The sequence below is a fragment of the Balaenoptera acutorostrata genome, chromosome 6, assembly GCF_949987535.1.
Source record: "Balaenoptera acutorostrata chromosome 6, mBalAcu1.1, whole genome shotgun sequence".
NCBI classification, from domain to species: Eukaryota; Metazoa; Chordata; class Mammalia; order Artiodactyla; family Balaenopteridae; genus Balaenoptera; species Balaenoptera acutorostrata.
In genome coordinates this window covers 89972156-89997869 of record NC_080069.1, presented here as the reverse complement: position 1 = coordinate 89997869, position 25714 = coordinate 89972156, and the positions used below count along the sequence as shown (strand labels likewise).

At 49.2% G+C, this 25714-nt stretch overlaps 1 protein-coding gene across 5 annotated transcripts in view; it reads left to right on the top strand.

The window, feature by feature from the left end:
• The window catches only part of FBXO10 (F-box protein 10), a 74330-nt gene that overhangs the window by 32871 nt on the left and 15745 nt on the right, over nt 1-25714 (top strand). For all 5 annotated transcript variants that reach the window (XM_007197021.2, XM_007197019.2, XM_007197018.2 and 2 more), the window contains 9 exons: nt 1285-1875; nt 4955-5776; nt 10455-10604; nt 13488-13624; nt 18314-18384; nt 20044-20196; nt 21357-21626; nt 23686-23996; nt 25119-25300. In XM_007197021.2, the coding sequence (XP_007197083.1) occupies nt 1291-1875; nt 4955-5776; nt 10455-10604; nt 13488-13624; nt 18314-18384; nt 20044-20196; nt 21357-21626; nt 23686-23996; nt 25119-25300 (2681 nt within the window). In that variant the 5' untranslated portion in view covers nt 1285-1290. The remainder of the gene's footprint in view (nt 1-1284; nt 1876-4954; nt 5777-10454; nt 10605-13487; nt 13625-18313; nt 18385-20043; nt 20197-21356; nt 21627-23685; nt 23997-25118; nt 25301-25714) is intronic.

The following is a 25714-nucleotide window of genomic DNA, read 5'->3' as shown; positions in this document are numbered from 1 at the left end:
TAGGTGGGGAAACTGACACTGATAAATGAGAGAGCTTAAACTAGGTGTAAACAACAGAAATGCAGTGAAGCCAGCTTAGGCAAAAAGGAGAATTTACTAGAAGAGTACAGAGGTAGCTGAAGGGATTCAAAAGGCAAGGATGGAGCTGAGCTTTGAGAGTAGACTGGAGCTGTGACCTGCAGTGCTGGAGAAACACTGGGATGCCCCTTGTTTCTGCCCTTTTCTCTGCTTTTTTCTGTGTCTCTCATTCATCCTCCTCTCAATGCAGACCAGCTTCTTCTGCTTCCACCCTCCCCTGCCCCCAGAGAAAATGGTCACCAACAACTATTCCTGAGTTTATAACTTAGGAAACAAGCCATTCATTCCCCTCCATTCAGGAAAGAAGTCAATCTGATTCTAGAATTGCAACTCACATTCCCCTAAAGATCTCAGTGGCCCAGTGGAGCCATCCAGAGTCCAGTCATTTGCAGCCAGGGGTCTGGGTAGTGTTATTCCACACACACGGCTGCGGAAAGCCCTACCTCTGTAAGCAAGTGGTGTAAACTGTTGGTGGGGGGATGGATACTTTCCCAAAAAAAATCATGGGAGCAGATGGTTGGACAGCTAGCCCAGTAGATGCTTGGGACACTAGGGTTACTTCAGTAACCAGTGGCAGAGCCAGGACCCAAACCTCAGCAGCAGTTTTCCTGAGGTTGCCTCCCATGAGGATTTGATCCGTGATGAGGAGAGACAGCTCTAGGACAGTAACAGCCAAAGGTGGGTTCCCTCTGTATTAGTCCAAACTCTTTTAGCTACAAGTTACAGAAATTGAAATCAAACCAGCTTAAGCAGAAAGAGAATTTATTAGAAGGCCATTGAGGTACCTCACAGACTTGAAGGAAAACTGAAGATTCCAGGGCATCTTCAGGAATCTGGAATCATACCACCAGGACACATACACACATACTCACTATGTTTCTTTCTCTTTTTCAATTTTCATCTTTCATCTCCTCATTTCTCCTTGGCTTTGGTAACACAAGGTTTTATCCATAAGGTAGGGAACGTGGCTGCCAGCAGTTCCAGGGTCATATCCTTATAGTGTCTTTAAGAGAAAAGAAAGTTTTCCCTGCTGATTGCAGGTAGAAAAATCCCAGGGAAGGATTCTGACTCAGTGGTTGGAGTCCTGTGATTGGCTGGGCCTAGGTACCTGTTCACCCCTGGGGTCAGAAGGCAGGGGATATTTTAAGAAGGGGGACTGTAAGCAGCGTAGACAAAAACCTCTTTTGTTCTGTGTCTGTCTCCCAGGTGACCATGGAGGCTGGCATCCTCCCCCTGGAGCTGTGGCGCATGATCTTAGCCTACCTGCCCCTTCCCGACCTGGGCCGTTGCAGCCTAGTGTGCAGGGCCTGGTATGAACTGATCCTCAGTCTTGATAGGACTCGCTGGCGGCAGCTGTATCTGGGCTACACCGAGTGCCGCCACCCCAACTGGCCCAACCAGCCTGATGTGGAACCTGAGTCTTGGAGGGAGGCCTTCAAGCAGCATTACCTTGCCTCCAAGATGTGGACCAAGAATGCCGCGATCTTGGAGACTTCTGTCTGCTTTTCTCTATTTCGCCGGAGGAGGACACGTCGTACCCTGAGTGTCGGGCCAGGCCATGAGTTTCACAGCCTAGGCAGTGCCCTGGCCATGTCCAGCCTATTTGACCGAATCCTGCTGTTCCCAGGTCTGCACGAAGAGCAAGGTGAAATTATCCTGAAGGTGCCCGTGGAGATCGTAGGCCACGGGAAGTTGGGCGAAGTGGCCCTGCTAGCCAGCATTGACCAGCAGTGCTCAACCACACGCCTGTGCAACCTTGTCTTCATGCCAGCCTGGTTCTCACCCTTCATGTTTAAGGTGGGTGTCTACCTCAGATGGATAGCCTCTCCCGGCCTGACCCTGGGCCTTGGCCTCTTTTCAGTGGGTTTGTAACCCTTTTTTTGTTGGAATTAAAAGAGAGAGAGTTCAGTCATTAGTCCTATAACACACTCCTCTGAGTTCTGCACCAGTTGAGAAAGAGGCACAAGGATCAGTAGAGATCAACATTCTGCTTTATTCCTGAAAAAGCTGTACTTAAAAAAATGAGCCTTGCACTGGAGGCCAAAATTGCTTTGTGCTTCTTCCTTTCCAACCTGGACCAACTGGGGCCACAGGTAGAGCAGCCAGGCTCCGGGAGCGTGCCACATGCCACATGCCACATGGTGACAGGAAGCAGAGAACAGGCAGCGTTCCCAGAGAGATGGCCAAAGAGGGGGGCTCTGCAGGCAGTGACCTTCAGCACATTAGCCCCACTCTGCGGAGGGTCAAGGAAGGTCAGGCTTTTGCCAAGGGTGACTGGAGAGAGGATCAGGAAATATCAGTAGAACACATTCCTTCTAGGAACAGAGCAGTTGTTTTCAAAGACAAGCATGTGTTGGGATGTTGGTAGCTTCTGGCAGAGCAGTCTACAGCTAACAGCTGTAGACTGCCAGGAGCTGCATTGCCTAGAATCTGATTGTGATACATGGATTTTGTACCTAGTCAACAAAAATTATATTGCCACTATTCTACCAATAACAACCAAATTGTCTCTCACATTCGTAATGATCATTATGCCACCAATCACTTATGATGCACTTACCGTGTGCCAGCCACGTGCTTTACCGCCATGATTAAGATGGGTAGTGTCAGCTGGCTTTATTGATGAGCAAATGGAGCCTCAACAAGGGTCTCAGACTTTGTAAGGGACAGACGTAGGGTCCAAAGCCTGTAATCATAAGATAGATGACTTTCCATCTGTGGCCTCATTTGATCCCCACAACAAACAGTTGTGGTAGACAGAGTAGGTGTGTCCCCATTTTGCAGATGAGGGACTCTGAGGCTCAGAGATGCTGAGTAACTTTCTCAAGTGGATAATTAGTGAGGTTGGAACTCAAATCCAGGCCTTTGAGTCTAACCACTTTTGAAATTACATTGTTCTGCATTCCCTGGAAGCTTAAAAGGCTGTTTGCTACTTAGAACATTTCAGAAGAACCGATGGGGTCCTTCTGTGCTCATCTGCAGATCTGGAAGAGCGGTTTGTTTCCAGACCTTCCACATTTCATAGTCATTTATTCTTCAGCCTCCACTTCCCCCTCACAAGTGCAGCTGCAGATCCTCAAGGGGTGGGTCCTGGCCGTAGACCTCTTTGTAGCCCAGCCCACCATCTGGCTTAGTGCTTGGCATATATTAGTGCTCAGTCCATGCTTGTCTTTTAACTAAAAGCAGGACAAGGGGCTAGGATGACCTTGCCTGAAAAATGCAAAGGCCAGGGTGACTTCACAGCCGTTTTTTATGACTTCTGAGGAGAACCCTAGCGATGGCTCTGCGTCTCTAGAGAGCTGGGGTTTTTCTACAGAGAGGACCAAGTAAGAGAAAATAGACTTAAATTTCAGCAAGAAAAAGTTAGGTTAGCCATAGAGAAGAACTAGAGAGGTTAAGGGGAGTTAAGTTCTGGGACAAGCTGTCAAGGGAGGTCACTGCTAGAGAATGTAAAATTGTGCAAGGATTACTAAATGGGATCATGAGACACTACTACCTCATTTTATGGTTCAGGTACATCTCATGGAGCTTGGCGTGGAATCCAGAAGCAGTTCTTCTTCAGGAATGCGGAGTGGCTGGGCTTCTCCGTCAGGCCTGGAGGGCTGAGGGTCTCAGGTGGGCTATTCTGTAGGGTCGAGCAGTACCCCCACCCCAGAGAACTCTCTGCTCTCCACGTCCCTTGACCCCAGATGATAACAGCTGGCTTTCCTCACGTGCCAACTTTGTGCCTGGCTCCGTGCCTGGTGCTTTGTTAGTTCGTGAGCCCCGTGTTGCAGACAGAGAAACTGAGACTTAGAGAAGTGATGTGTTTATCCAAGATAACACACCTGGAAGAGGCAGAGCTGGGAGCTGGGCCCTGCAGGTGGACCCCAGAGCCCGCACTCTTAGCCACTGCTCAGGGCACTCACCTGGTCACGGCAGTACACCTTGTCCCCCTCTTTAGGGACATGGCCTGCTGTCTCCTGCTGTAGTTCTGCACCAGCACCAGTTCCCACGCAGACTTTCCCAGCACCTGTGTCTGGGCCTCCCACTGCTGGCCCAGCCCCAGCAGAGCTCAGCCCCTCCTGGCCCACCCTGGCCTCTGTCAGCCCTCCAGCTTTGCCCAGCTCTGTCCTGGGTCCACACTCCAGGCTGGCCTATGTGGTGAACCTCAGGGCTGCAGGCTCAGGTGGAGGCAGGCTCGCAGGGCCGAGGGAGGATTCGAATGAAGGGACAGTGCTTTGGAAGGAGAGACCCGGAGGAACACCGCCTGGTGGGACACAGTCTCCGTGTAACTGAGACACCACGTGGGACCCTCACCCATCAGAGGGCTTGGTAAAGTTGGGCTCACATCCCAGCCAGTTCCTGTGTTTGTGAGAATCCAAAGCTCTCCTCCATCATTTCTCCCTTGAGCGACGGTCTCCTGGTTCATCTCCAGTATTAAGTATTAACGTGTCGATTCCATTTCACCCAGCATCCCTCTGAGCATTCAGCATCTTCCCCTTCTCCATGTTACCCACTCCCCCCCCCCCAACTCTTTATTCTCACTAAGCGCTTCATGAGCACTGGTGGAATTTACTTGAGATTTGAGGGTTTGGGGAAAGGCCCTGCTCCAGAAAGTGAACTTTTCTGCCGTTATCCGTTTCCACTCTTGTCCCCTGCCCTTTGGGATTGGAAGGAGGGAAGGGCAGGCAGCTCCAAATGATCTTCCTTCTGATGCACAGCAGCTCCTGGTTCCTCCTGGGGCTGGCAAGACCCTTGCCCTGTGGGGAAGGGAACATGACCAGCAGGACAGATGGCCTTTCCAGGTGCCACCCCCTTACAGAACAGTTAGAGCTCTGACTAGCAAAACAGATCTTATCCCTGTTACACCCACTTTCTCTCTTTCGTTCTCCAGACAACTTCAGGTCACGTCCAGTTTGACAACTGCAACTTTGAGAATGGACACATCCAGGTCCATGGCCCAGGCACCTGCCAAGTGAAGTTTTGCACCTTCAAAAACACCCATGTCTTTCTGCACAATGTGCCCCTGTGTGTCCTGGAAAACTGTGAATTCGTGGGCAGTGAAAACAACTCTGTGACTGTTGAGGGCCACCCGTCCTCAGAAAACAACTGGGCCTACACGCATCTCTTAGGGCTTATCAGGTCCTCTCCTGGCGTGCTCCCGACAGAGGACTCTGACTCTTTAATGTCCTTGGACCTGGAAAGCAGGGACCAGGCCTGGAGCCCAAGAACCTGTGGCATTGTCATTGAGGGTAGCCAGAGCCCTACCAGCCCAGCAACTGGCTCCCCCAAGGCTGGCTCACAGGAGGCAGAGGTGGGCAGTGATGGGGAAAGGGTGGCCCGGACCCCAGACAGCAGCGATGGAGGCCTGAGTCCCAGCGGTGAGGATGAGGATGAGGACCAGCTCACGTACAGACTGTCCTACCAAGTGCAGGGCCCACGGCCGGTCCTGGGGGGCTCTTTTTTGGGCCCACCACTGCCGGGAGCATCCATCCAGCTGCCCAGCTGCCTAGTGCTGAACTCACTACACCAGGAGCTGCAGAAGGACAGGGAGGCCATGGCGCTGGCCAGCTCTGTGCAGGGCTGCCTCATCCGCAAGTGCCTGTTCCGGGATGGGAAGGGAGGCGTCTTCGTTTGCTCTTATGGCCGAGCCAAGATGGAAGGAAACATCTTCCGGAACCTGACTTACGCGGTGCGATGTATACATAATAGCAAGGTGCGATGTATACATAATAACAAGGTGCTGTCATAAGACTTACTGTACAGACCCATGAGGCCTCGCTGGGTCACAAGGAACATGATTTTTTTTTTTTTCTTTTTTTTTTTTTTTAAACATCTTTATTGAAGTATAATTGCCTTACAATAGTGTGTTAGCTTCTGCTTTACAACAAAGTGAATCAGCTAGGAACATGATTTTTGAGTGGTGAGAGGGCTTCAGTGGCTGTACGCAGGAGGGCTTGGATGGTGCTAGCATGCGTTTTTTTTAAAAATCATCTTTTAAGCTTATAACACACACTTGCCTCATGTCCATCATCTGATTTGGATGAGGCAGAAACTATTCTTCCCATTTTACAGAAGAGGAAATAGGCCTAGGGAGGAAGGTGACTCACTCAGGATCACACAGCAGGTTAGAGGCCAAACAGAATGGGGACTAGAACCCAGGTCTTCCACCTCCTTTCACTATGCTGATATGTTATGCTGCTTCTCAAATATGTCACCCAACTCCTAGTAGAAGGAACAAGGGCTCTTTAGCCTGGATGCAAGATAATTTTGGGAGACGTGATCGCTGCCTGTGATCCAAACTGTGCGGGTAGTTGAGAAGGCTTCCCAGACAAGGAGATGTCGAAGCTGAGTAGGATGAGGAGAAGAGAACCAAGGAAAATGGGCTGCGTGTGGTGGAAAGGAGGTGCACAGTGAGGGTTCGGGCAGCAGACATCCTGTGCTGGGGCCTGGATGTGAGGCCAAGTTCAGCAGTGTGGTGGGGACCGTTGGAAAATGAGCAGGGGAGGTAAGCAGAATCCACCTTGCCCAGGGCCTAGAAAGCCCCGTTGAGATGTATGGACTTCATGCTAAGAATGGGTCATCCTGCTCTGCATGCCGTCAGCGCCTTGTACCTGCAGCCCCCTCAGGCACCACAGGACAGTAGCAGCTCAGGATGGGAAAGGCTTCTAAAAGTAAAGACATGGCCTTTTAGAAGGAAGCATGACATAGCTCCTAGGTTTGAGTCTCACCTCTCCTCTAATTCACTGTGAACGTTACCTTCCTCTCGTGTGAAATGGAAATACTGCCCCACCTCTTCGACTGGGGGTTTGTGAGGACCCAGTGCCATAATATTGGCAAAAGCACTTAGAAAACTGAAGGGCATTGTACAGATGTCACATGTGAGTCTTGCAGGTCTTTGAAGGCTTCTAGAATGGTTAATAGCAGTTGCATCTTAATTGTATTTTACCCATTTCCAAAGAGGATTTCAGGTGGTGTTACCCTGAAAACACAATATAAAACTGTGCTATGAACAGAGAATAAAAGGTAAAGGTCAAATAAAAGGGGTGGGTGACAGCTTTGCTCTCGGGGACCACGATGAAAGGATCTGGGGTGAGCCCTCAAGGAGGGCTTTCCTCCTTGCATAGTTATTAAGAGTGTGGCTTCTGAGTCAAATTCTGGCTCTGCCCCTTATTAGCTATATGCCCTTTGGACTAATGATACTACCTGCTCCAAGGGGTGGTGAGGATTGACTGAGGTCGTATGTATGCATATATATATAAAGTGCTTAGCAGTGTGTCTCGTGCATAGCAAGTACTCCATAAATGTGTTTGGTGTTTTTTTTTAAGACTTAAAAAAAAATCTTTCCCAGAGGAATGGTGCCTGGCCAAGCTGTCTAGGAAGACTAGGAGTTGGCAGGGTGAAGCTGTGAGGCAAAGGAGGCATGCAGGAAGGCCCAGACATAGAGAGGACACAGGACACTCAGGGAGTCTCAAGTAACCTCAACAGCCAGAGCGTGAGGTGAGGGCTAGTCAGCAGGAGTCAGTCAGCTCAGGGGCAGGTGTCTTGTCAGAGAGATGGGAGTTGTCTTGAGGGCAGTGGGAACACACTGCAAGATTTTAAGCAGAGAATTGTGGTCAGATCCGCATTTGGAAAGCTCCTTCTGTCAGCTTTGTGTGGAGTGGAGTGGAAGGGAACAAGACTGGAGACACAATCAGTGCGGGCAGTGGATAATTAGGGTCCATACATGGAGAGGAGGAACAGGGCAGTCCGGAGAGGTGGCGAGGAGAACCTCGGGAGGGGAGTGGTCGAGGTTATGCAGCCTAGATTTCTGGTGCGAGTGGCTGAGGCAAAGGCAGGAACTGAGAAGCCGAGAAGGTTAGGATGTGGAGAGAAAGATGCTGAGTGCGGTTCTGGGCACGTCGAGTTTGGAGCATCAGTGACATCAGGCAGAGGTGCCATCTGGTTACGTAGGGCTGGAGCTTTGAAGAGAGATGTGCCCTGACGTGCAGACTTGGGAGCAGGTGGTAATTGGAGTCATGGACAAGGAGAGACAAAAAGTTAAACAGCTTTCGTTGTAGCCCTCTGGAACTGTTGCCCCCAGGGAACTTGTGGCAGGAATTGTGCAGCCAACTACTCCTAGTGAGTCTCCAAAAAGGAACCTGAAAAGCTGATTTTGGCTGGCTCTTGACTAAAACAACCCATGGTGTCTCATGAGTATGCAGCTTCGGGAACACATATATCAAATGGCATTAATACAAGTGGGGAGCTGTGGGCAGGAGTGCCGGCTTACTCAGCTGGTCCCTGTGGCCAGGAGCAAGGCCTTGATCCAGTGGCCAGAGGGCAGCCGCCCTACCTCTGCCCTCCAGAACATTCCCGAGAGGGTAGAGGCTGGCAGAGGGAATGAATAAAAGTATCACTGACCATGATTTTTTTTTCTTGCTTCTTTGGGTATCTGATAATTTTTAGTTGGAAGTGAGGTATCTTGTGTAGACGGTGGAGACAGAGGTAAATGGTGTTTATGTGTGGGAATGGGCATGCCTCTTCTGTGACGCTTGGATTTTGTTTTTACGATTACCTTCAGTGAACCACAGGCTCCCGATTTCTCCTGCATTTCTTTGGCTGGTTTGCCAGTGGGCTTTTCTGTTTTAGGTCTTCCCTTTGCATCTGCTCCTCCGTGCTCTTGCCCCTCCCAGCAGCAGGCCACTGCCATGGCTCTGGCTGGCCAGCCTGGTGGCACAGTGGGTGGTAGGGAGCCTCTCGTGTCGGCATTTATCCTTAGTCTCAAGAAGGTGCTGTGTTGGTGGATTTAGGACCTTGGCACTAGGCCCTTTTCAGTGGTCCTGCCTCACCCCCCAGCATTAGGGGGGCTCTAATGATCGAGGCCCAAGATATTTTCCTCCCACCTCCCTGAGGGGTAAAGGGTTTATTGTTTTTCTGTTCCCTCCCTTGAGAGCCATGGGGTTTGCTGCCCTTCCCTCAGCTGCTTAAGGCTTGTTCTTTGGGACAGTTAGGGGAGAAAAATCCAGGAGGGGCTTAGTGCTTTTCCCACAGTGGCGGTACTTTTCCCACAGTGGCTGTACTTTCCCCCAAGTGCCCACCAGGAGGGAGGCTGTCTCCCGTCTCTCATCCTGCCCTCAGTCTTTGTCCATGAGCACCTGGCGAGGTCCATGGAGAAGTGAATAGATGCAGCTGCTCCCCAGGCTTCGGTGCTCTCACTAGTTCACAACTGGCCTTTAACAATTCTTGGAAACAGTTAGCTGAACTCTTCTTACTGGCCAGTATGGCATCTGTGTCTTTTCAGACAAACAAGTACTCACGTCTCATGTCCTTGAAGGTGCCTGTTTCCCTTAGATTCCAGGCTAGTTGGTTGTCCTGCAACCTCAGCTCGCTGATGGATTCAAGAAAGGTTATGTTAAAAAAAAAAAAAAAAAAAAAAAAAAAAGAAAGGTTATGTTTTTGTATCTTCTTGTTGTAAGTGTGGGAGCAATGCTCTTTCCAACTTTCCCCATCCTAAGCAGAAAGCTTCTCCTTGAAATTGTACTTCCATTATACTTTACCCCTCCCAGAGTTTTATCCTAATGTAATAGAGTGTTTATTGTTAGTACACAATTTACCTTAACGTAGTGCATTTCATTGTTAATACATAGTTGTTTAAAACAATATGTATTCTAGATTTTTAGAATTGCTAAAAAGAGAATGTAAGTGGCAGTGCATCCCCGTAATAAGCTGTTTACTGAGTTATGGTACCTTGTTTTAAAGAGGCTTCTTTATCTTACACCAACACTTGTAATTGTCTCTTAGCTTGGAGTTCCATTGGTTTTTCCACCCCAGGATAATAATACAGCAAGAGAGATGCAAAGCGGGCAAGAATGGGTATTTGTCTTAAAAGTGGAAAGCAAAAGGGAAGGTGGGAGAGGACAGCCTACGAGGTACTTTACCCTCAGGTGCTTCCTCAGGCAGGTGAAGTTCAGCAAAGGCACGTGTGGAAGTGGTGGATCTGGCACTCAATTCCATTCAAAGTAGCTATGCCCTTGGACCCCTGGAAATCTTCATGTAACTGCACTGCATGTAGAGTTTGCAGACCACTAAATCACACCTTCTCTAAGCGTCCTTTCCATGCCATCATCCAGTTATTTATCCTGCTCAGAGGCTGTGAATGTGGAGCTCAGGGCCAAGCTTCCATCCAGGTTTTAGTAAAGAACTGGCGTGAGGTTGGTGCAGTGCCTGTAGGGCAAAGCCAGGAAGGACACGGAAATGGCTCAGTCCTCACGAGCACACGGCGGAGAGTGGCTGGTGTGGTATCAGGTAGAACTGCACGGACCAGACGGGAAGGAAGACTCAGGTATTCCCCAAGCAGTTTTTTAAAATACCTTTGTGACAGGAAAATGAATGGCTCTCTCTTCTCTGCCTAGATCATCATGCTCAGGAACCACATTCACCACTGCAGAGCGTCAGGCATCTTTCTTCGCTTGGAGGGCGGAGGCCTGATTGCTGGCAACAACATTTACGACAACGCAGAGGCTGGCGTAGACATCCGGAAAAAGTCCAACCCTCTCATTCTGGTACTTCCTCCATCTTCTTGCCCTTTCAGGATGGCTCTTGGTGCTCAGAAACCTTTTCTAAGGATGTTTAAGCAAATGTTGCCATCTTTTTTTTTTTTTTTTTTTTTTAAAGGATTTTCTTATTTATTTATTTATTTATTTATTTATTTATTTTTGGCTGTGTTGGGTCTTCGGTTCGTGCGAGGGCTTTCTCCAGTTGCGGCAAGCGGGGGCCACTCTTCATCGCGGTGCGGGGACCGCTCTTCATCGCGGTGCGCGGGCCTTTCTCTATCGCGGCCCCTCCCGTCGCGGGGCACAGGCTCCAGACGCGCAGGCTCAGCAATTGTGGCTCACGGGCCCAGCTGCTCCGTGGCATGTGGGATCTTCCCAGACCAGGGCTCGAACCCGTGTCCCCTGCATTAGCAGGCAGATTCTCAACCACTGCGCCACCAGGGAAGCCCCAAATGTTGCCATCTTGAATTCCTGTTGCTTCCTGTTTGCAGGTAGTTCCTGCCCTTTTCTCTGTGTGTCCTTGTGACTCTGGGTCTCTTTCTCCATGTATTGAGAGTGACTTTGCATAAGTCACGTACGTCCCTGCAGTCTCCCTAGCAAGGAGGAGGATTGGATAGACAGGGAAATTCACAGGGCCTTCCCTCCCTCAGCCCTGATATGCTCTTGTGGGCTTTGAGTTCGGTAAGAATAAAGATATGTCTGCCATGAAAGACACTTGGATCAAAAATAAAACACCAAATTAGTTCATTCTTTACTATTAAAAGGACACGTAGGATATTTATTCTGAAGATTACTTGTTTCGTGGATATCGTGAGGCCATAGTGAGTTTGATCTTAGCCAGTGTGAAAACCACTTAAAATCCTAGAATATGAGACCAGTGACGTGAAAGACCTGCCCCATAGTTTTGCTCCGGACTTCTCTGAGAGACAGGTTTCCCAGAAATTGAGAAACATAATGGACTTTTTATGGGCTTGGAAAAATAATATCCATCCTATACATAGTGCTTATTATATGCCAGATACTGTTCTAAGCACTTGGTATATATTTATTTAATCATGGTTTAACTCTTACACAACCCTGTGAGATAGAATTATTATTATTCCCATTTCATAGGTGAAGACACGGAGGCACAAAGACGCTAGGGACCTTGCCCTAAATCACACGTCTAGTGCTAGAGCTGGCCTTTGAATCCAGGCAGTCTGACTCAGGGTGGATGTTCTTAACCCAGTATATCTAGACTGCCCTTGCAAATTCAGAGAAAGGCAAGTTCTTAACTGTATTTCAAGAGACACGCCTGGCCAGTGTCCTCTGCCAGCCCCTTCCTCTCACTCTTTCTGCCATACAACAGATATTTGATGCATGGCCTTGGCTTAGGAAATTATTGCCACTGTTGCCAGAGAGATGAGAGGAGTTTGCCTTCCCAGGGATGGGGGGACAGGACAGTTTAGCAGGTGGAGGGGGAAGGGAGTATTACCTGCCTTTGTGAAACAGTGCAGGATAGAAATACCATTGCTTACACCTCTCCTTGTGCTTTTCAACCCTGTGAGGGACTTCTGTAGGCAGCAGTTACCCTGGTGAGTCTGCCAAATCCTTCAGGGGAAAATCTGAAAAGTGAGTAAGAATAGGAGAGCTCGCAGCATGTAACACTTTAAAGCAAACTAGAACTTTGTTTCCGTGAAATCATTTTGGAAGAGAAACAGCTAGCTTTCTGGTTTAAATATAGGATTGTATTTAGGCTGTAAATTAGCAATTAGGGTGAAACAATTTTATTATAATTTATTATAACCTAAAATTTTCATCACTGTCCAAAAGCAACTAACTGACTGAGAAATAGAACTAGGTTTCAGATCCGGCCCTGCCACAAACATACTATATGACCCTGGGCCTGTTTCCCCGTTTGCACGGTATGAAAATCTCCAAGGATCCTTGTAGCTCGTACACCTTCTGGTGACCTCATGCCTCATGGGAACCTAAGCTCCCTGGGGCTGTACCTTCCACAGGTCCCCCCCGAATGAGAAGGGAAGACTAGAAGCCAATGACCCACTCCTTCCCTGGGTGGCCCCTTGGGACTGCGCTTAGAGTTCCCATGTACTGGGGCACTGCCCCCTTCCTGAGAGATGGGCGCCCTGGGCCCTGGGGTGACATGGCCTAGCCAATGATCGTGTGTTTTGGGGACTCATTGGAGGCTCAGAAATTTTCAGTAGTGTGCATTGCAGATGAAGGGCAGGAGCCCTCAGCAGTAAGTGCCAGCATAACTACATCCCAAGAGTCTGAGTGGGGAAGACTCCTCTCTTGGGAGTCTCCCTCATAGGTGTCAATGTGTGCACCTGTGCAGAGAGGGCAGGGCCGCGTCCATTCACTTTGTTTTGTTGTTGTTGTTTCTTTTTTTAAAAATTGTATTTATTTGTTTTTATTTTTTTACTTTTTGGCTACATTGGGTCTTTGTTGCTGTGCACGGGCTTTCTCTAGTTGCGACAAGCAGGGGCTACTCTTCATTGCGGTGCGCAGGCTTCTCACTGTGGTGGCCTCTCTTGTGGAGCACAGGCTCTAGGTGCACAGGCTTCAGTAGTTGTGGCACACAGGCTCAGTAGTTGTGGCTCGCGGGCTCTAGAGCACAGGCTCAGTAGTTGTGGCGCACGGGCTTAGTTGCTCCGCGGCATGTGGGATCTTCCCTGACCAGGGCTCGAACCCATGTCCCCTGCATTGGCAGGTGGATTCTTAACCACTGCGCCACCAGGGAAGCCCATTCACTTTGTTTTGTGCTAGGGATCTTCCAGCAATGTAGTTTTCTCTGCTGGTTCATCCTGGCCCTGCTGTGGGGCAGCAGTGAGCACTCTGCTTCTCAGTGGCGTGTCTGAGCTGCCTTCTGTGGTGTCTCATGTTCACTTACAGTGTAACCAGATCCACCACGGCCTTCGCTCTGGCATTGTTGTCCTTGGCAATGGGAAAGGCATCATCCGGAACAATCAAATCTTTTCAAACAAGGAGGCTGGCATTTACATCCTGTACCACGGAAATCCAGTCGTGAGGTATGTGCCACTGTACCCAGACCATCCTGCTCACCCATGGTCCCTCTTTCCTCTCTGATCTCTGTGTTTCCCTACTCTCTGTCTTTGCTTCATTTGAAACCATTTTTGTTTATGAAAACAACTGTACAAATGCAAGCAGGGAAGAGACAGACTTCACCCATAATCCCACCTCAGTCACACAACCTTTGGTGGTATTGCATCTGTGTTCTGTGCTTTTGTGTCTGTGTTTCCTTCCAGTTAACTAGGTGGGGCCATTCTATTCAGCAAACATAACTGAGCACTTCTAATAATGATAACAAAGGTAAACAAGGGCAGACTCCGCTCCCTAGGAGCTTACTTTAGTCTGGAGGACATGTGTGCTCAGAAATAATGCTAAGATAGGAATGGCATAGAGATTTCAACTCACCTGACAACTCTGGTCAGTTGATTGTGGCTACCTGGGATGCTGTATTAAGATCTGGAGGCTACATCTGACCTCAGCATGAAAGCATGCCGTGATCAATCAGTGGTGTAAGCTGTAGGTGGGAAGGGCCATGGATTTGCCTTCCCATCTATCATATGGCGCAGACTGTGTTAAATACTATCAAAGTGGTACCAAGAGAGGGGGAATCATTCTGACTAGGGGGCTGTGGGAGGCCTCATTTGGGAGGCGGCATTGGAGTTAGACTTTGAAATATGGGTAGAGCTTGGACTCTCATGGAGATGGGGAGTGGACATTCCTAGTGAAGGAAGCAGCCTGAGTAAAGCAGCAGAGTGCAGCAGATTCAGGGGTAGCACACGGCCCACTGGCGCTTGAGAAAAAGTCTGACACAAGTTGTGACATTAGTATAAAACATCTTAAGTTGGGACTGTCCGTGATAATCTTGGGTCCTTTGGTCACTGCAGCTTGAACGTTAAGGTTTTGAGTAGAAGACCCACATAGTTATGTCTGCAGTTTACAAAAATCACTGGCATTAATGTTTAGCAAATGTATTCTGAGAGTTTTTCCCTGCATTATTCCATGTGTACTTTTCCATGCTGTTGCAGGACCTTTGTATTTATCACTTTGGACAGTTTCAGAACTGTTCCATTGTTATGATATTCCCTCATTTTTGAACCAGTCCTATTACTGTTCCTCTGGATTTTTTTTTTTTTTTTGGCCACGCCGCATGGCTTGTGGGACCTATTACTGCTAGGTGTCTATTTTTTCACTGTTATAGACAGCTTACTAAAAACAGTTAGTGATCACAGAGCTCTTTTTCCATCTTTTGCATTATTGCCTTAAGATAAGAGTATGGGTTTGCATGTATGCATGTCATTCATTTAACACACATTTGAGGGTTTATTCCATGTAAAGGGACAGCAGTATAAAAAGTGTGTACAAATAGTCTTTGCTCTGTGGAGCATGCAGTCTCATTCTGGAGACAGGAGCCATGAGGGAAGACTCACCAAAGCATATGCTTTATAGGTCTTCATGCAGGTGCAGAAGGAGCCCAGCCACAGTTTCAGCTGAGCAAGTCAGGGCAGGGCACGTGGGGCGCTGACATTTGAGTTGTGCTTGAAGGATGAGGTGGATTTTATGGCCATAGAAAAGGCATTCTGGGCCTGGGGCAGTGAAATTTGGGGTATGTCCGGGGGAAATGGTGTAAAAAATATGGTGTTATGTCTGGGCATGTGATGCCCGGGGGGGTTGAGTAGATGATCAGCCTACAAAGTGGGGTTGATGCTGGAGCACGGAGGACCTTGAATACCAAGTGTGGTGGGTAGAATAATGGCCCTCCAGATGTATCCATTTCCTAATGCTTGGAACCTGTGTATATGCTGTCTTACAAGGCAGAAGAGACTTTGCAGATGTGACTAAGTACGTTGAGATGGGGAGAGTATCCTGGGTTATGCAGGTGGGCCCAGTGTCATCACAAGGGTCCTTAGAAGAGGGAAGCAGGAGAGTCAGAGTCAGAGAGAAGGAAATGTATCAACAGAAGCAGAGGTCAGAGTGATGAGGCCACAGGCCAGGAAATATGAGCAGCCTCTAGAAGCTGGAAAAGACAAGAAGTAGATTCTTCCCTAGAGCCTCCAGAAGGAATACACGTCTGCTGGCACCTTGATTTAGCCCCATCAGATCCATTTTGGACTTCTGGCCTCCTAAACTGGAAGATAATGAATTTGTGTTGTTCTAAGCCACTAAGTTTGTGGTAATTTGTTACAGCAGCCATACACCCAGAACTTGCGGGTGCTGGTGAACTGTTGAAGGGTTTTGAGCAAGGAATATTACAACCAGATCAGTGTCTTGGGTTTTTAAAACAGTCGCTTTGAGAGAACAGGTTGTGCTTTTTTCCTTTATGTTTCTTTGTGATGGCGGATAGGGATCTGTGGGAGGGTACAGAATGAATTTCAAGATCCCTGAAGTGGCCTAGATAAGGCAAACCACAGCATATTTTTTTGCTGGTGAGTTATATAACCTATGGTGTTTCTCTTTTTTTGCCTTGGCTGCAAGGAAGCACAGGACTCAGACTGGCTCATCTGTCGTTAATATCCCATCCTTGGTTCTTGGAACAATGATCTGTCCCCTTTTCCTACTGTTTTCTGATACCTCTTTTATCTTTGTTCTGCCCACCCTATGTACACACACATACATGTTTCTCCAAGTGGCCATGGATCCTTTCTGAAGGTAAGTGAGATTTGTATTAAAAGTATACCACTCATGCATTTGCTGCTGTGGCACAGCTTTCAGAAATATGGATGAGGCGTGCCTTGCCCAGGGACTGCATCTGACCCTGAATTCTAGAAGCCCAGAGTAACCATCAGCTGATTAAATTGTAATCACATCAAAGCAGATACTTCAGATCTGTCTTAATAAAAACATAAGGGTGTTTTTAACCTTGTTCTACTCCAAACACATAATGCAGATGCAGTTGGCATTTGACTTCCCCCCGAAGGAAGTAAACCATTTGGACCCTGCCCTAGGAGATGGGAAGACTTATCAGCCAACTACTAATCACTGGGGTTCTGTGAGGAGCCAGGCCCTGTGTTAGGCTCTGAAGAGCCAGGTGAATATTTGGATCTAAATCCTTCCGCTGCATGCATGGTAGGAAGTAGGAGGGCACCTCCTAAGAGAGGGGGCCGGTGCCCCTCCAGTATGGAAGGAGAACACAGCATTCCTGGTAGTAAAAGTAACAAACAGCAAATGTGTATGCTCCGGGAATAACCCAGTTCTGCTAGGGTCTGGGTGTGACTGGCTCTGTATTTACAGGCAAGAAACCAAGGTAGAGAGACCGGAGGGAAATGCATGTCCTTTAACATGCTCAGGTGTCTGGTTCTAAGGAACTCATTCATGAGGCCTTGCCATGGTAGTAGGGCTGTGTGTAGCCCAGCCCATGGGGTTTCACATATGTGTTGTCTGATGTTCTTAAAACCCTCTTTTTAAAATCTGGTTTTCTTCTTAAAAGGCATGTCATTATTTTATGTTTTCATTCAGTGGATAGGCAACTGAGTTAACAGAAAATAAGCTAAAGAGTAGCTGCTGGATACAAACAGAAGACGGTAGGCTTGTTACAGGCAGAATCTGATTCAGGGACATAAATCACTCCCAAACAAGCTTAACACAGCCTCCTAGAAATTCTTGACACTACCAAGACTTTACCTGTGATCATGCACGATGATGACATTTGTTTAAAATGGCGTTTATACGAATAACAAGTATTGGCAAGAATGTGGAAAAAAGGGAACGCTTGTACACTGTTGGTGGAATGTAAATTGGGGCAGCCACTGTGGAAAACAGTACGGAGGTTTCTCCAAAAACTAAAAATAGAATTACCATATGACCCAGCAATTCCATTCCTAGGTATATATCTGAAAACAAAAACACTAACTCAAAAAGATACATGCACTCCAGTGTTCATAGTAGCATCATTCACAATAGCCAAGATATGGAAGCAGCCTAAGTGTCCATCAACAGAGGAGTGGATAAAGAAGATGTGGTATATAAACACAATGGAATACTACTCAGCCATAAAAAAGAATGAAATTTTGCATTTGCAGCAACATGGATGGACTTGGAGGGCATTATGCTAAGTGAAATAGACAGAGAAAGACAAATACTGTATGATATCACTTATATGTGGAATCTAAAAAAATGCAACAAACTAGTGAATATAACAAAAAAAGAGGCAGACTCACAGATGTAGAGAACAAGCTAGTGGTTACCAGTGGGGAGGGGAGAGGGGCAATATAGAGGTGGGGGAGTAAGAGGTACAAACTATTAGGTATAAAATAAGCTACAAGGGTATATTGTGTAACACAGGGAATATAGCCAATATTTTATAATATCTATAAATGGAGTATAACCTTTAAAAATCATGAATCACTATATTGTACACCTGCAACTCAGATAATATGGTACAGCAACTGTATGTCAATAAAAAATAAAATAAAATAATAAAATGGTGTTTATATGTGGATAACAGTCCAGAGAGGCTGCAGAGACATGGATATAATGATATGTGCTTCTGTGGCATAGTTGTAGGTTGTTTGGGGTCAGTGGTAACTGAAGATTGCTAACTGCCTGGCTTCTGGGGCTTGAGGAGGTGCTTCATCCCCCTGTGGACCTGAGTCATCTGGGAAGCCCACAAAAGAAGGCAGGCACCTTGGATGGGCTTTGTCTTTGATACATGACATTGGTCTGGTCTCACCTTTTGTCTTCTTCCATTCTAGCCGGAACCACATTTTCAAGGGCAGTGCAGCCGGCATAGCTGTGAATGAGAATGGCAGAGGCCTCATCACAGGTAGGAGTGGGACTGCCTGGAGCTGCAGCCCCCAGTGACCACAGCCAAGCCAACGTCCCAGGCTTCCCACCCACCCAGTCCTTCACGTCGACAGACTGGCCTCCTTGATAGTGGCTAGCACTTGGGGATGCCGGCTCCAGGCACTGGCCATGCTTATCAGGCAGGGAGAGAGGGTCTGCTCTTTGCCAGGCCTGGTGCTTACAGGATCTGAATGGATGGCTGTTTCTGACATAACACTGTCAGAAACATTCATGCCACACAAACTGTCTGAATCCCTCCTCTTGGCTTTTACGGGCTTGTGCCTGCTCTGGCAGTCCATCCCCATTTCCCCTCTGCCTGGCCAACTCCTGCTCATTCTTTGAGTCTCAGCCTAAGTGTCACTTCCTGGGGGAAGTCTGCCCTGACCTCCCATTATACATCTACACTCACTCTACCCAGTAGGCCTGCTCTGCAGGACAGTTTCCTTAATTTCTTGTGATCTGTTTAATGTCCATCTCCTTCGCTGTATCCTATAAGGCAAGGATCAAGTCTGTCTGGTACGTCAGTGTAGCCTCAGCACAGAGCATAGCCATACCTAGGACATTAAGGAGATTCAGTAAATATTGGGCCAGTGAATCCCCCTTACTGGATCCAGCCTTCCTTCATTTATCAGACGTTTTTTGAGCACACGCTGTATGCGGGAGCTGGGGATACGGCAGTGAACAAAACAGATGATTTCTGCTGTCAGGAAACTGACATTTTAGGAGGGGAAAAAAACAAAAGCATTTTTTTTCCCAAGGAAAGTCATATCTGAGGGTGATAAGTGCTTTACAGATAATTAAAATGAGGTGATAGAGGAACTGTGTGGGTATTTGGTATTGTATGGTCAGGGCAGCCCTTTCTGAGACGGTGACATGTAAGCCAGAAGCTGGATGATGGGAAGGACCCCAGGAAAAGAACGAGGATTCCACACGGGGCTACCTGTGGGAACAGACTTTGCATGCCTGAGGAGCACAGAGGTTGCTCATTTGACTGCAGTGTGGTGAGCAAGGGGCAAGGAGTATGAGATGGGGTCCCAGAGGCAGACAGGGAGGGGCCAGCCTCACAGGGTCTCATGAGCCATTGCAATCCTGTCGCAGGACTCTGGGAGTCTGCCCTGCCACCATGCTGGGGCAGCAGTGTCCCAGGACACCCCTTCTAACTTGTGACTCTTCAGCCCACTCACTCCCAGAGACATGGTGGAGGGGAGAGGAGAGGAAGGCTGTGGTCAGTCCAGAGCTGAGGCTGAGAAGGACAGGCTAGCGCCTTCCCAGGCATGTGGGGGAATGGCTGGATTCTGCTTCAGCCCTCCCAAGGACAGCCCCCCAGGACAGACAGTCCTGCCTGGCCTTGGTCCAGGGACTCTAAAGCCAGTCTGTTCTTAGTCATCAATCCTCCAGGCCGCTGGGTACAGTGGATGCTGGGGATATAGGAGACAGACTGACACGAACCTTGCCCTTGAGGAAAGCAGACAGTAGACAAGTCCCTAGAAAGTCAAACACCAGACAAGGTTCAGGGTGCTGACTGCTGACGGGAAGGCCTAGGCGTCCTTGTCCAAACTTGCCTTTCTATCAGCTGTCCAAGTCCTCGTTGCCAGCACTGTAGGTGACTCTTGACCCTCTTTTCTGCCTCTTCCCATAGAAAATGTCATCCGAGAGAATCAGTGGGGAGGTGTGGACATCCGCCGAGGAGGGGTCCCCATCCTCAGGAGCAACCTCATCTGCTTTGGCTATTCCGATGGTGTTGTTGTCGGGGATGAAGGCAAAGGCCTGCTAGAAGGAAACACCATCTACGGTGAGGGCGCATCCCTGGGGGAGGGGTTTGGGGCCCAGCCCAGCCTGGAGGCAGGCAGCCCAGGTTCCATCTCCAACCTGTGGGTCCTGAGAAAGTTGCCGCCTTTCCCTGGGCATCAGAGACCTCATCTTAAAGAATAGCATCCATCTCGGGTCACAGCCACATAGACCCTCACAGAAGGCACGAGGCTCTCATAAATCACCTTCTAATCCAGATTGACCCCATGGGGTCAGCAAAGCAGAGGGCTTCATCCCCCACTTAAAACAGCAAAAGGCAGGAGTAGATCTTGCATAAGGCCCGGGCCATTTAATTCCTCACACATAGACATCTAACTTCTCTTATCCTTTCTTTTGGGAGAAATAGGGTAATCGTAGAAGGAAAAGTGTTCTCACTCATTCTGTGACTTTGGGCAAAGCTTCCATCTTTCTGGACTGCATCTCTGATAATAATAATAATTATACTAACCTACATTCAGGCGCTGGACTCTTGCTGAGCCCTTTATATGCATTAGCACATTTAATCCTCATGACTACCTTCTGAGGTAGGTACAGTTATTAAACCCATTTTATTTTATTTTATTTTTTAATTGATTTTTTGGCCACACTGCGTGGCTTACAGGATCTTAGTTCCCCAACCAGGGATTGAACCCATGCCCCCCTGCAGTGGAAGCGTGGAGTCCTAACCACTGGACCTCCAGGGAATTCCTGTAATCCCATTTTAAAGGTGAGGAAACTGAGGCACAGAGAGGTTCAATAACCTGCTCAGTGTCACACAGCTAGGAAGTGGTAGGGCTGGAACTCAAACTGAGGCCACCTCCATCTCTGTGCAGGGAGGAGTTGGGCTGGATGAGCTCTGAGGGCCCCTTTGGCAGTGTCACCGTGGGCTTGTGTGCTTCTCATCTGGAAGTGGGGCCTTGACAGTTCCCAGAGCACTTTTACACCCCATGGAATGATTGCAGTTGTGAGACTGACCTGTTATTACCCCTCTTGTATGAAGGAGAAGCCTGCAGCCAGGCCCTAAAGTGACTTGTCCGAGGCCATTTGCAAATCAGGGACTCTGTCTCCAGGCCAGCGCCTTTCCTGCTTCCCTTCTTGGGGAGGCACAGGGTGCTGCCTCGCCCGTCACTCGGCCTCAGTGACCAGCTCCTTTCACTGTCCCAGCTAATAAGGGCTGTGGTGTGTGGATGATGTCGTCCAGCCTGCCCCATGTCACCAGCAACCACGTCAGCTACAATGGCCTGTATGGAGTGGCAGTGTTCAGCCAGAAGGATGGCTCCGGGGAGTCCCCTGGAGGCCACGGGGCCCAGGAGAACTTCGGCGAGGACGGGGACGCCACCCTCTGGGAGACGGAGCTGGAGAAGGATGACGACCTGCTGCGCCGGCCCATCACCGCAGCTCTGGTCGAGTCTAACACTGTTAATCACAACGGAGGTGAGTGCCCCTCCCCGCAGCCCCTGCTCCAGGGCCTCCTGTGCTCTGCCTGCCCTAAGGCCCTTCCAGCCTCATCAGCCACTTCCTTCAGCCACTTACCCGGTACCCCAGCGTCCTGGACTTCACGTGCCCCTGACGTGAATCCATTCTTTTCTGTTCCCACCCACCCCACCCTGCCTTTCTCTTGCTGTTTCTCTTGCCTGAAATTCCCTTTCTCCCATCCACACGCCCCAAATAACTCACACCTCGGAGCCCACTGCAAATTCGCCCTCACCCTCTGTCCTTCTCTCCTTTGACCTGTCCTCTCCCCCAGCCCCAGTGGCACTTGTTAGGGGGGCTGGGATTGTATTTGTTTCTGTGGCTGTTTCATCAACTCTGACAGGCTGTGAACTTGAGGCAAGGAACTGAATCCCACTCCTGTTTGTGCCCCCTCCCCTCAGTACCAATCCCACACCTGGCAGACACGTTTCCAATCAATTCTGAGACACATTTTTCACATTTTAACATCTCTGATGAGATGCACCTTACAGCTGATGGCATATCATGGTTTAATTGGCAGTGGTTTTCTTTCTTAGAGAACACAGAAAATAAGAGTATTTAAAATCCATGTTATCTTAAACTTGCTTAAAAAAATGATAGTAGGTGTTTGATGTTTATTGAAGTGGAAAAAAAATTATTGTGAAGTTCATCCAACTCCACAGCTCCCAAACCTGGCTGATTATCAGAATTACTCTGGGGGGCTGATGGAGGAAGGCTTGTTAAAAAGAGGTCCCTGGGCCCTAGTAAGCTCATCCCCCTGGGAGTGGCAGAGGCAGGGAGATGGGTAGCCCGTGGCCCCAGCCCACTTATCCGGAAAATGAGTTCTGTCCCCTCCCAGTTCAGGGTTTCCTCTACATGGCCATGCTGTCCAGTAGGACAAGCAAAGCCACATAAATTCACAAATACTTGATTTATTTTTGCTGTTCTCAACCAAGCCAGAAGAAGCAACAGGCAGTTGGCACCAAAAGGTTCGGGCTTGCAAGCTCACAGCTCAGACTGCTCCCACATGACCCCACAGTGGGCATCCTCCCACAGCCTCCTCCCGGTGCTGCCGGTGCCTCTTAGCACTGGGGAGAACGCCTCCTCACCCCGGGTCCACCTGCCATGCTGCCTCTCCCCACGCGGCTCTAAGCCTGCTGGTTTTGTGCTTTTTTTCTACAAACACATAGTGTCGCTAAGAAATTTCTTATTTCTTAAGAAATAAGAAAACTTCCCAGGGCTTCCCTGGTGGCGCAGTGGTTGAGAATCTGCCTGCCAATGCAGGGGACACGGGTTCGAGCCCTGGTCTGGGAAGATCCCACATGCCGCGGAGCAACTAAGCCCGTGAGCCACAGCTGCTGAGCCTGCGCGTCTGGAGCCTGTGCTCAGCAACAAGAGAGGTTGCGACAGTGAGAGGCCCGAGCACCGCGATGAAGAGTGGCCCCCGCTTGCCGCAACTAGAGAAAAGCCCTCGCACAGAAACGAAGACCCAACACAGCCATAAATAAATAAATAAATAAATAAATAAAGTAGCTATAAAAAAAAAAAAAAAAAAAGAAAACTTCCCAGAATAGTAGGGAGGCAGATTCTAGCTCAGAATGGGAAGCAAAACAAACAACAGCTTTCTAGCAGGTGGATCTGTCTGTCTAGAGGTGGATGGGCAGCCTTGAGCAGGTCACAGGTGGTGCAGATGGCGGTAGGATGAGGCTGCTGTAGGAGGCATGCCAGCACAGGACGAGAGCCTGGGCCAGGTGACCAGCTGAGCCTAAGGAATCTCCTCACATCATGTTTCCCTGGCCACTTCAATGAGGACTTGGTGCAGAAGGAACAGAGTTTCCTTGCTGGTCCTGGGTTTCCTCCTGCTCTGTCATTCAGCTTGGAAGATGCAATCCCCAAGGGCTGGTTCTGCATGTTGCTGCCTCTCCTCCCCCTCCCCCTCTCCTGGGTGCACAATTCTGGGAAGGCTTTTCCTAGTGGTATTGTCAGCAGTGACCCTGGGACCACCCTGTGCTTTCTCTGCTCCCAACCCCTCTACCCACAGCTTCAGGACTCTATGTCCAGAGTAGTGAGGTGCTGCATGTCATCACCAACGTGATCCATGCTAACGGGGACAGAGGCATCACTGTGGCCCAGAGCAGCCAGCTCACCCGTGTGGCCAACAACAGCATCTCCTGCAATCACCAGAGCGGGGTCAAGGTCGAGGCCCAGTGCAAAGTGGAGTTCCGAGGCAATGGTATCTATGACAACAGAGGCCATGGCATCATCACCAAGGGTGACAGCACTGTCATTGAAAACGACATCATTGGCAACCGGGGTAGCGGGCTGCAGCTGCTGCCCACGTCCGACACGAAGGTGTGTATGTGTGTGTGTGTGATGTGTGTGCCTATGCAGGGCATGGCCCTAGGAGAACCCTTGTGCCCTCTCTGCTGAGAAGCAGAACCTTAAACCCTCAGCACTCTGCAAGGGTGCTGCCAAAACCCAGCCTGGGAGATGCAGGGGGACTTCACGCTGGAGGGGACGCGGGAACTGGGCCCTGAAGGATGAACAGGGGGTACTGGCAGGAAGCTGGGGCGGGGGTGCCACCCGAGGTATCTTCGTGGTCTTCAGCTCAAGATCTGGGCTAGTTTAGCTCTCTTCTCCTAACAGAATAATCTCGCGCAGGACCTGGTATGCAGTAGGTGGTTAATGGAGAGAAGTCTTGCCTCGGGGCCTTGGCACCCACTGTACCCTGTATACCTGGAGTAGCCTTCTCTCCCCTTTTCCTACCTACCAAGTCCTACAGCTTGGCTCTCCCTTTCTTCTGGAAGCCCTTCCTGACCCCCCAGGCTGTTTGAGGTGCCCTTTTTTTGTACTTCTGAGGTGCTTATGCCCACCCTTCACAGGGCACTTCCCACAGTGCTCTGTGTCTGTTCCTTTGCCTGTTTTTCTTCCCCACAGGACCTTGAGCTCCGAGCTCCGTTTTTGTGCAAAGCACTGAGCTGGATGCTAGGGTTTCAGTGTTGAGCCAGACAAACCCAATCCCTGCCCTTGTGAAGTTACAGTCGCAACGCCTTTTTTCGGCTTTGTGACTTCATGAATCAGTGACTTCAGCAAGGAGTAAGGAATCCCTTGGCTTTGCATCCGAGCACTGTGGGAGCAGAGGAGGGGAGGAGGGCTCGCTGTTGCCTCAGTTGGGTCGCCAGTGGCTCACACCCCATCTGCTGGGTCTTTGCACATTGTTCCTTCTTCCTGGAACAACTCTCCTCTGCTCTGTACCTGATAAACTCCTACCGCTTACCCATCCCTCCTCCAGAAAGCCTTTCCTGGTTCTCTCTGGGCTGGTCTCGATAGCCTTTCCCTGAGCTCGCATGGCTCAATGCTGACCTACCTAGCATGCTCTTACCCCTCAGTTTTATAACTGGTGATTCACTTACCTGGCTCCCCTACCAGTCTAGGAGTCCCTGAGGTGTGACAAGCTCTGGCTGCCTCTCCCAGGTAATAAAGAACCGGATCCATTCATTCCGGGCCTACGGCATTGCCGTGCAGGGCCGTGCCAAGGCTCTGCTGCAGGAGAACACCGTCTTCCAGGGCAAGACCAACAAGACCATCTTTCAGCAGATCTCAAACAACCAAGAATGCATCATGCAGAACAACAAGTTCTTGGTCTTCAAGAAAAAGTAAGTGCATGGGGTTGCCTAAACCAATCTTCTAGAACCACAGTGAGGTCACTGGGGAAGCCACGCTCAGAGACTGCAGCTGCCCTTGTTCCCTAGTCCTGCTAGCTTTCGGCTCTGGTCAGGTAAAGGCCTGTGCTTGGGTTTTGTGTCAGGCCTGGGCTGAGGACCTGAGCCTGACTCCCTAGGAGGGAATAAGCTTTAAAATAGTCAGGGGTATGTGGTTTCAAATCTCACCTCTGCCAGTTACTGGCTGTGTGACCTTGGGCAAGTTACTCAACATCTCTGAGCCTTAGTAAAATCCAGTTAATAATGTCTGCTTTGTAGCACCAGTTTAAATAAGATAATGTGACCTAGCAGCATATCTGAGGTATCATATAAGTGTTTATTGCTGTGGCCGCTGTTGCCCCTTGTTTC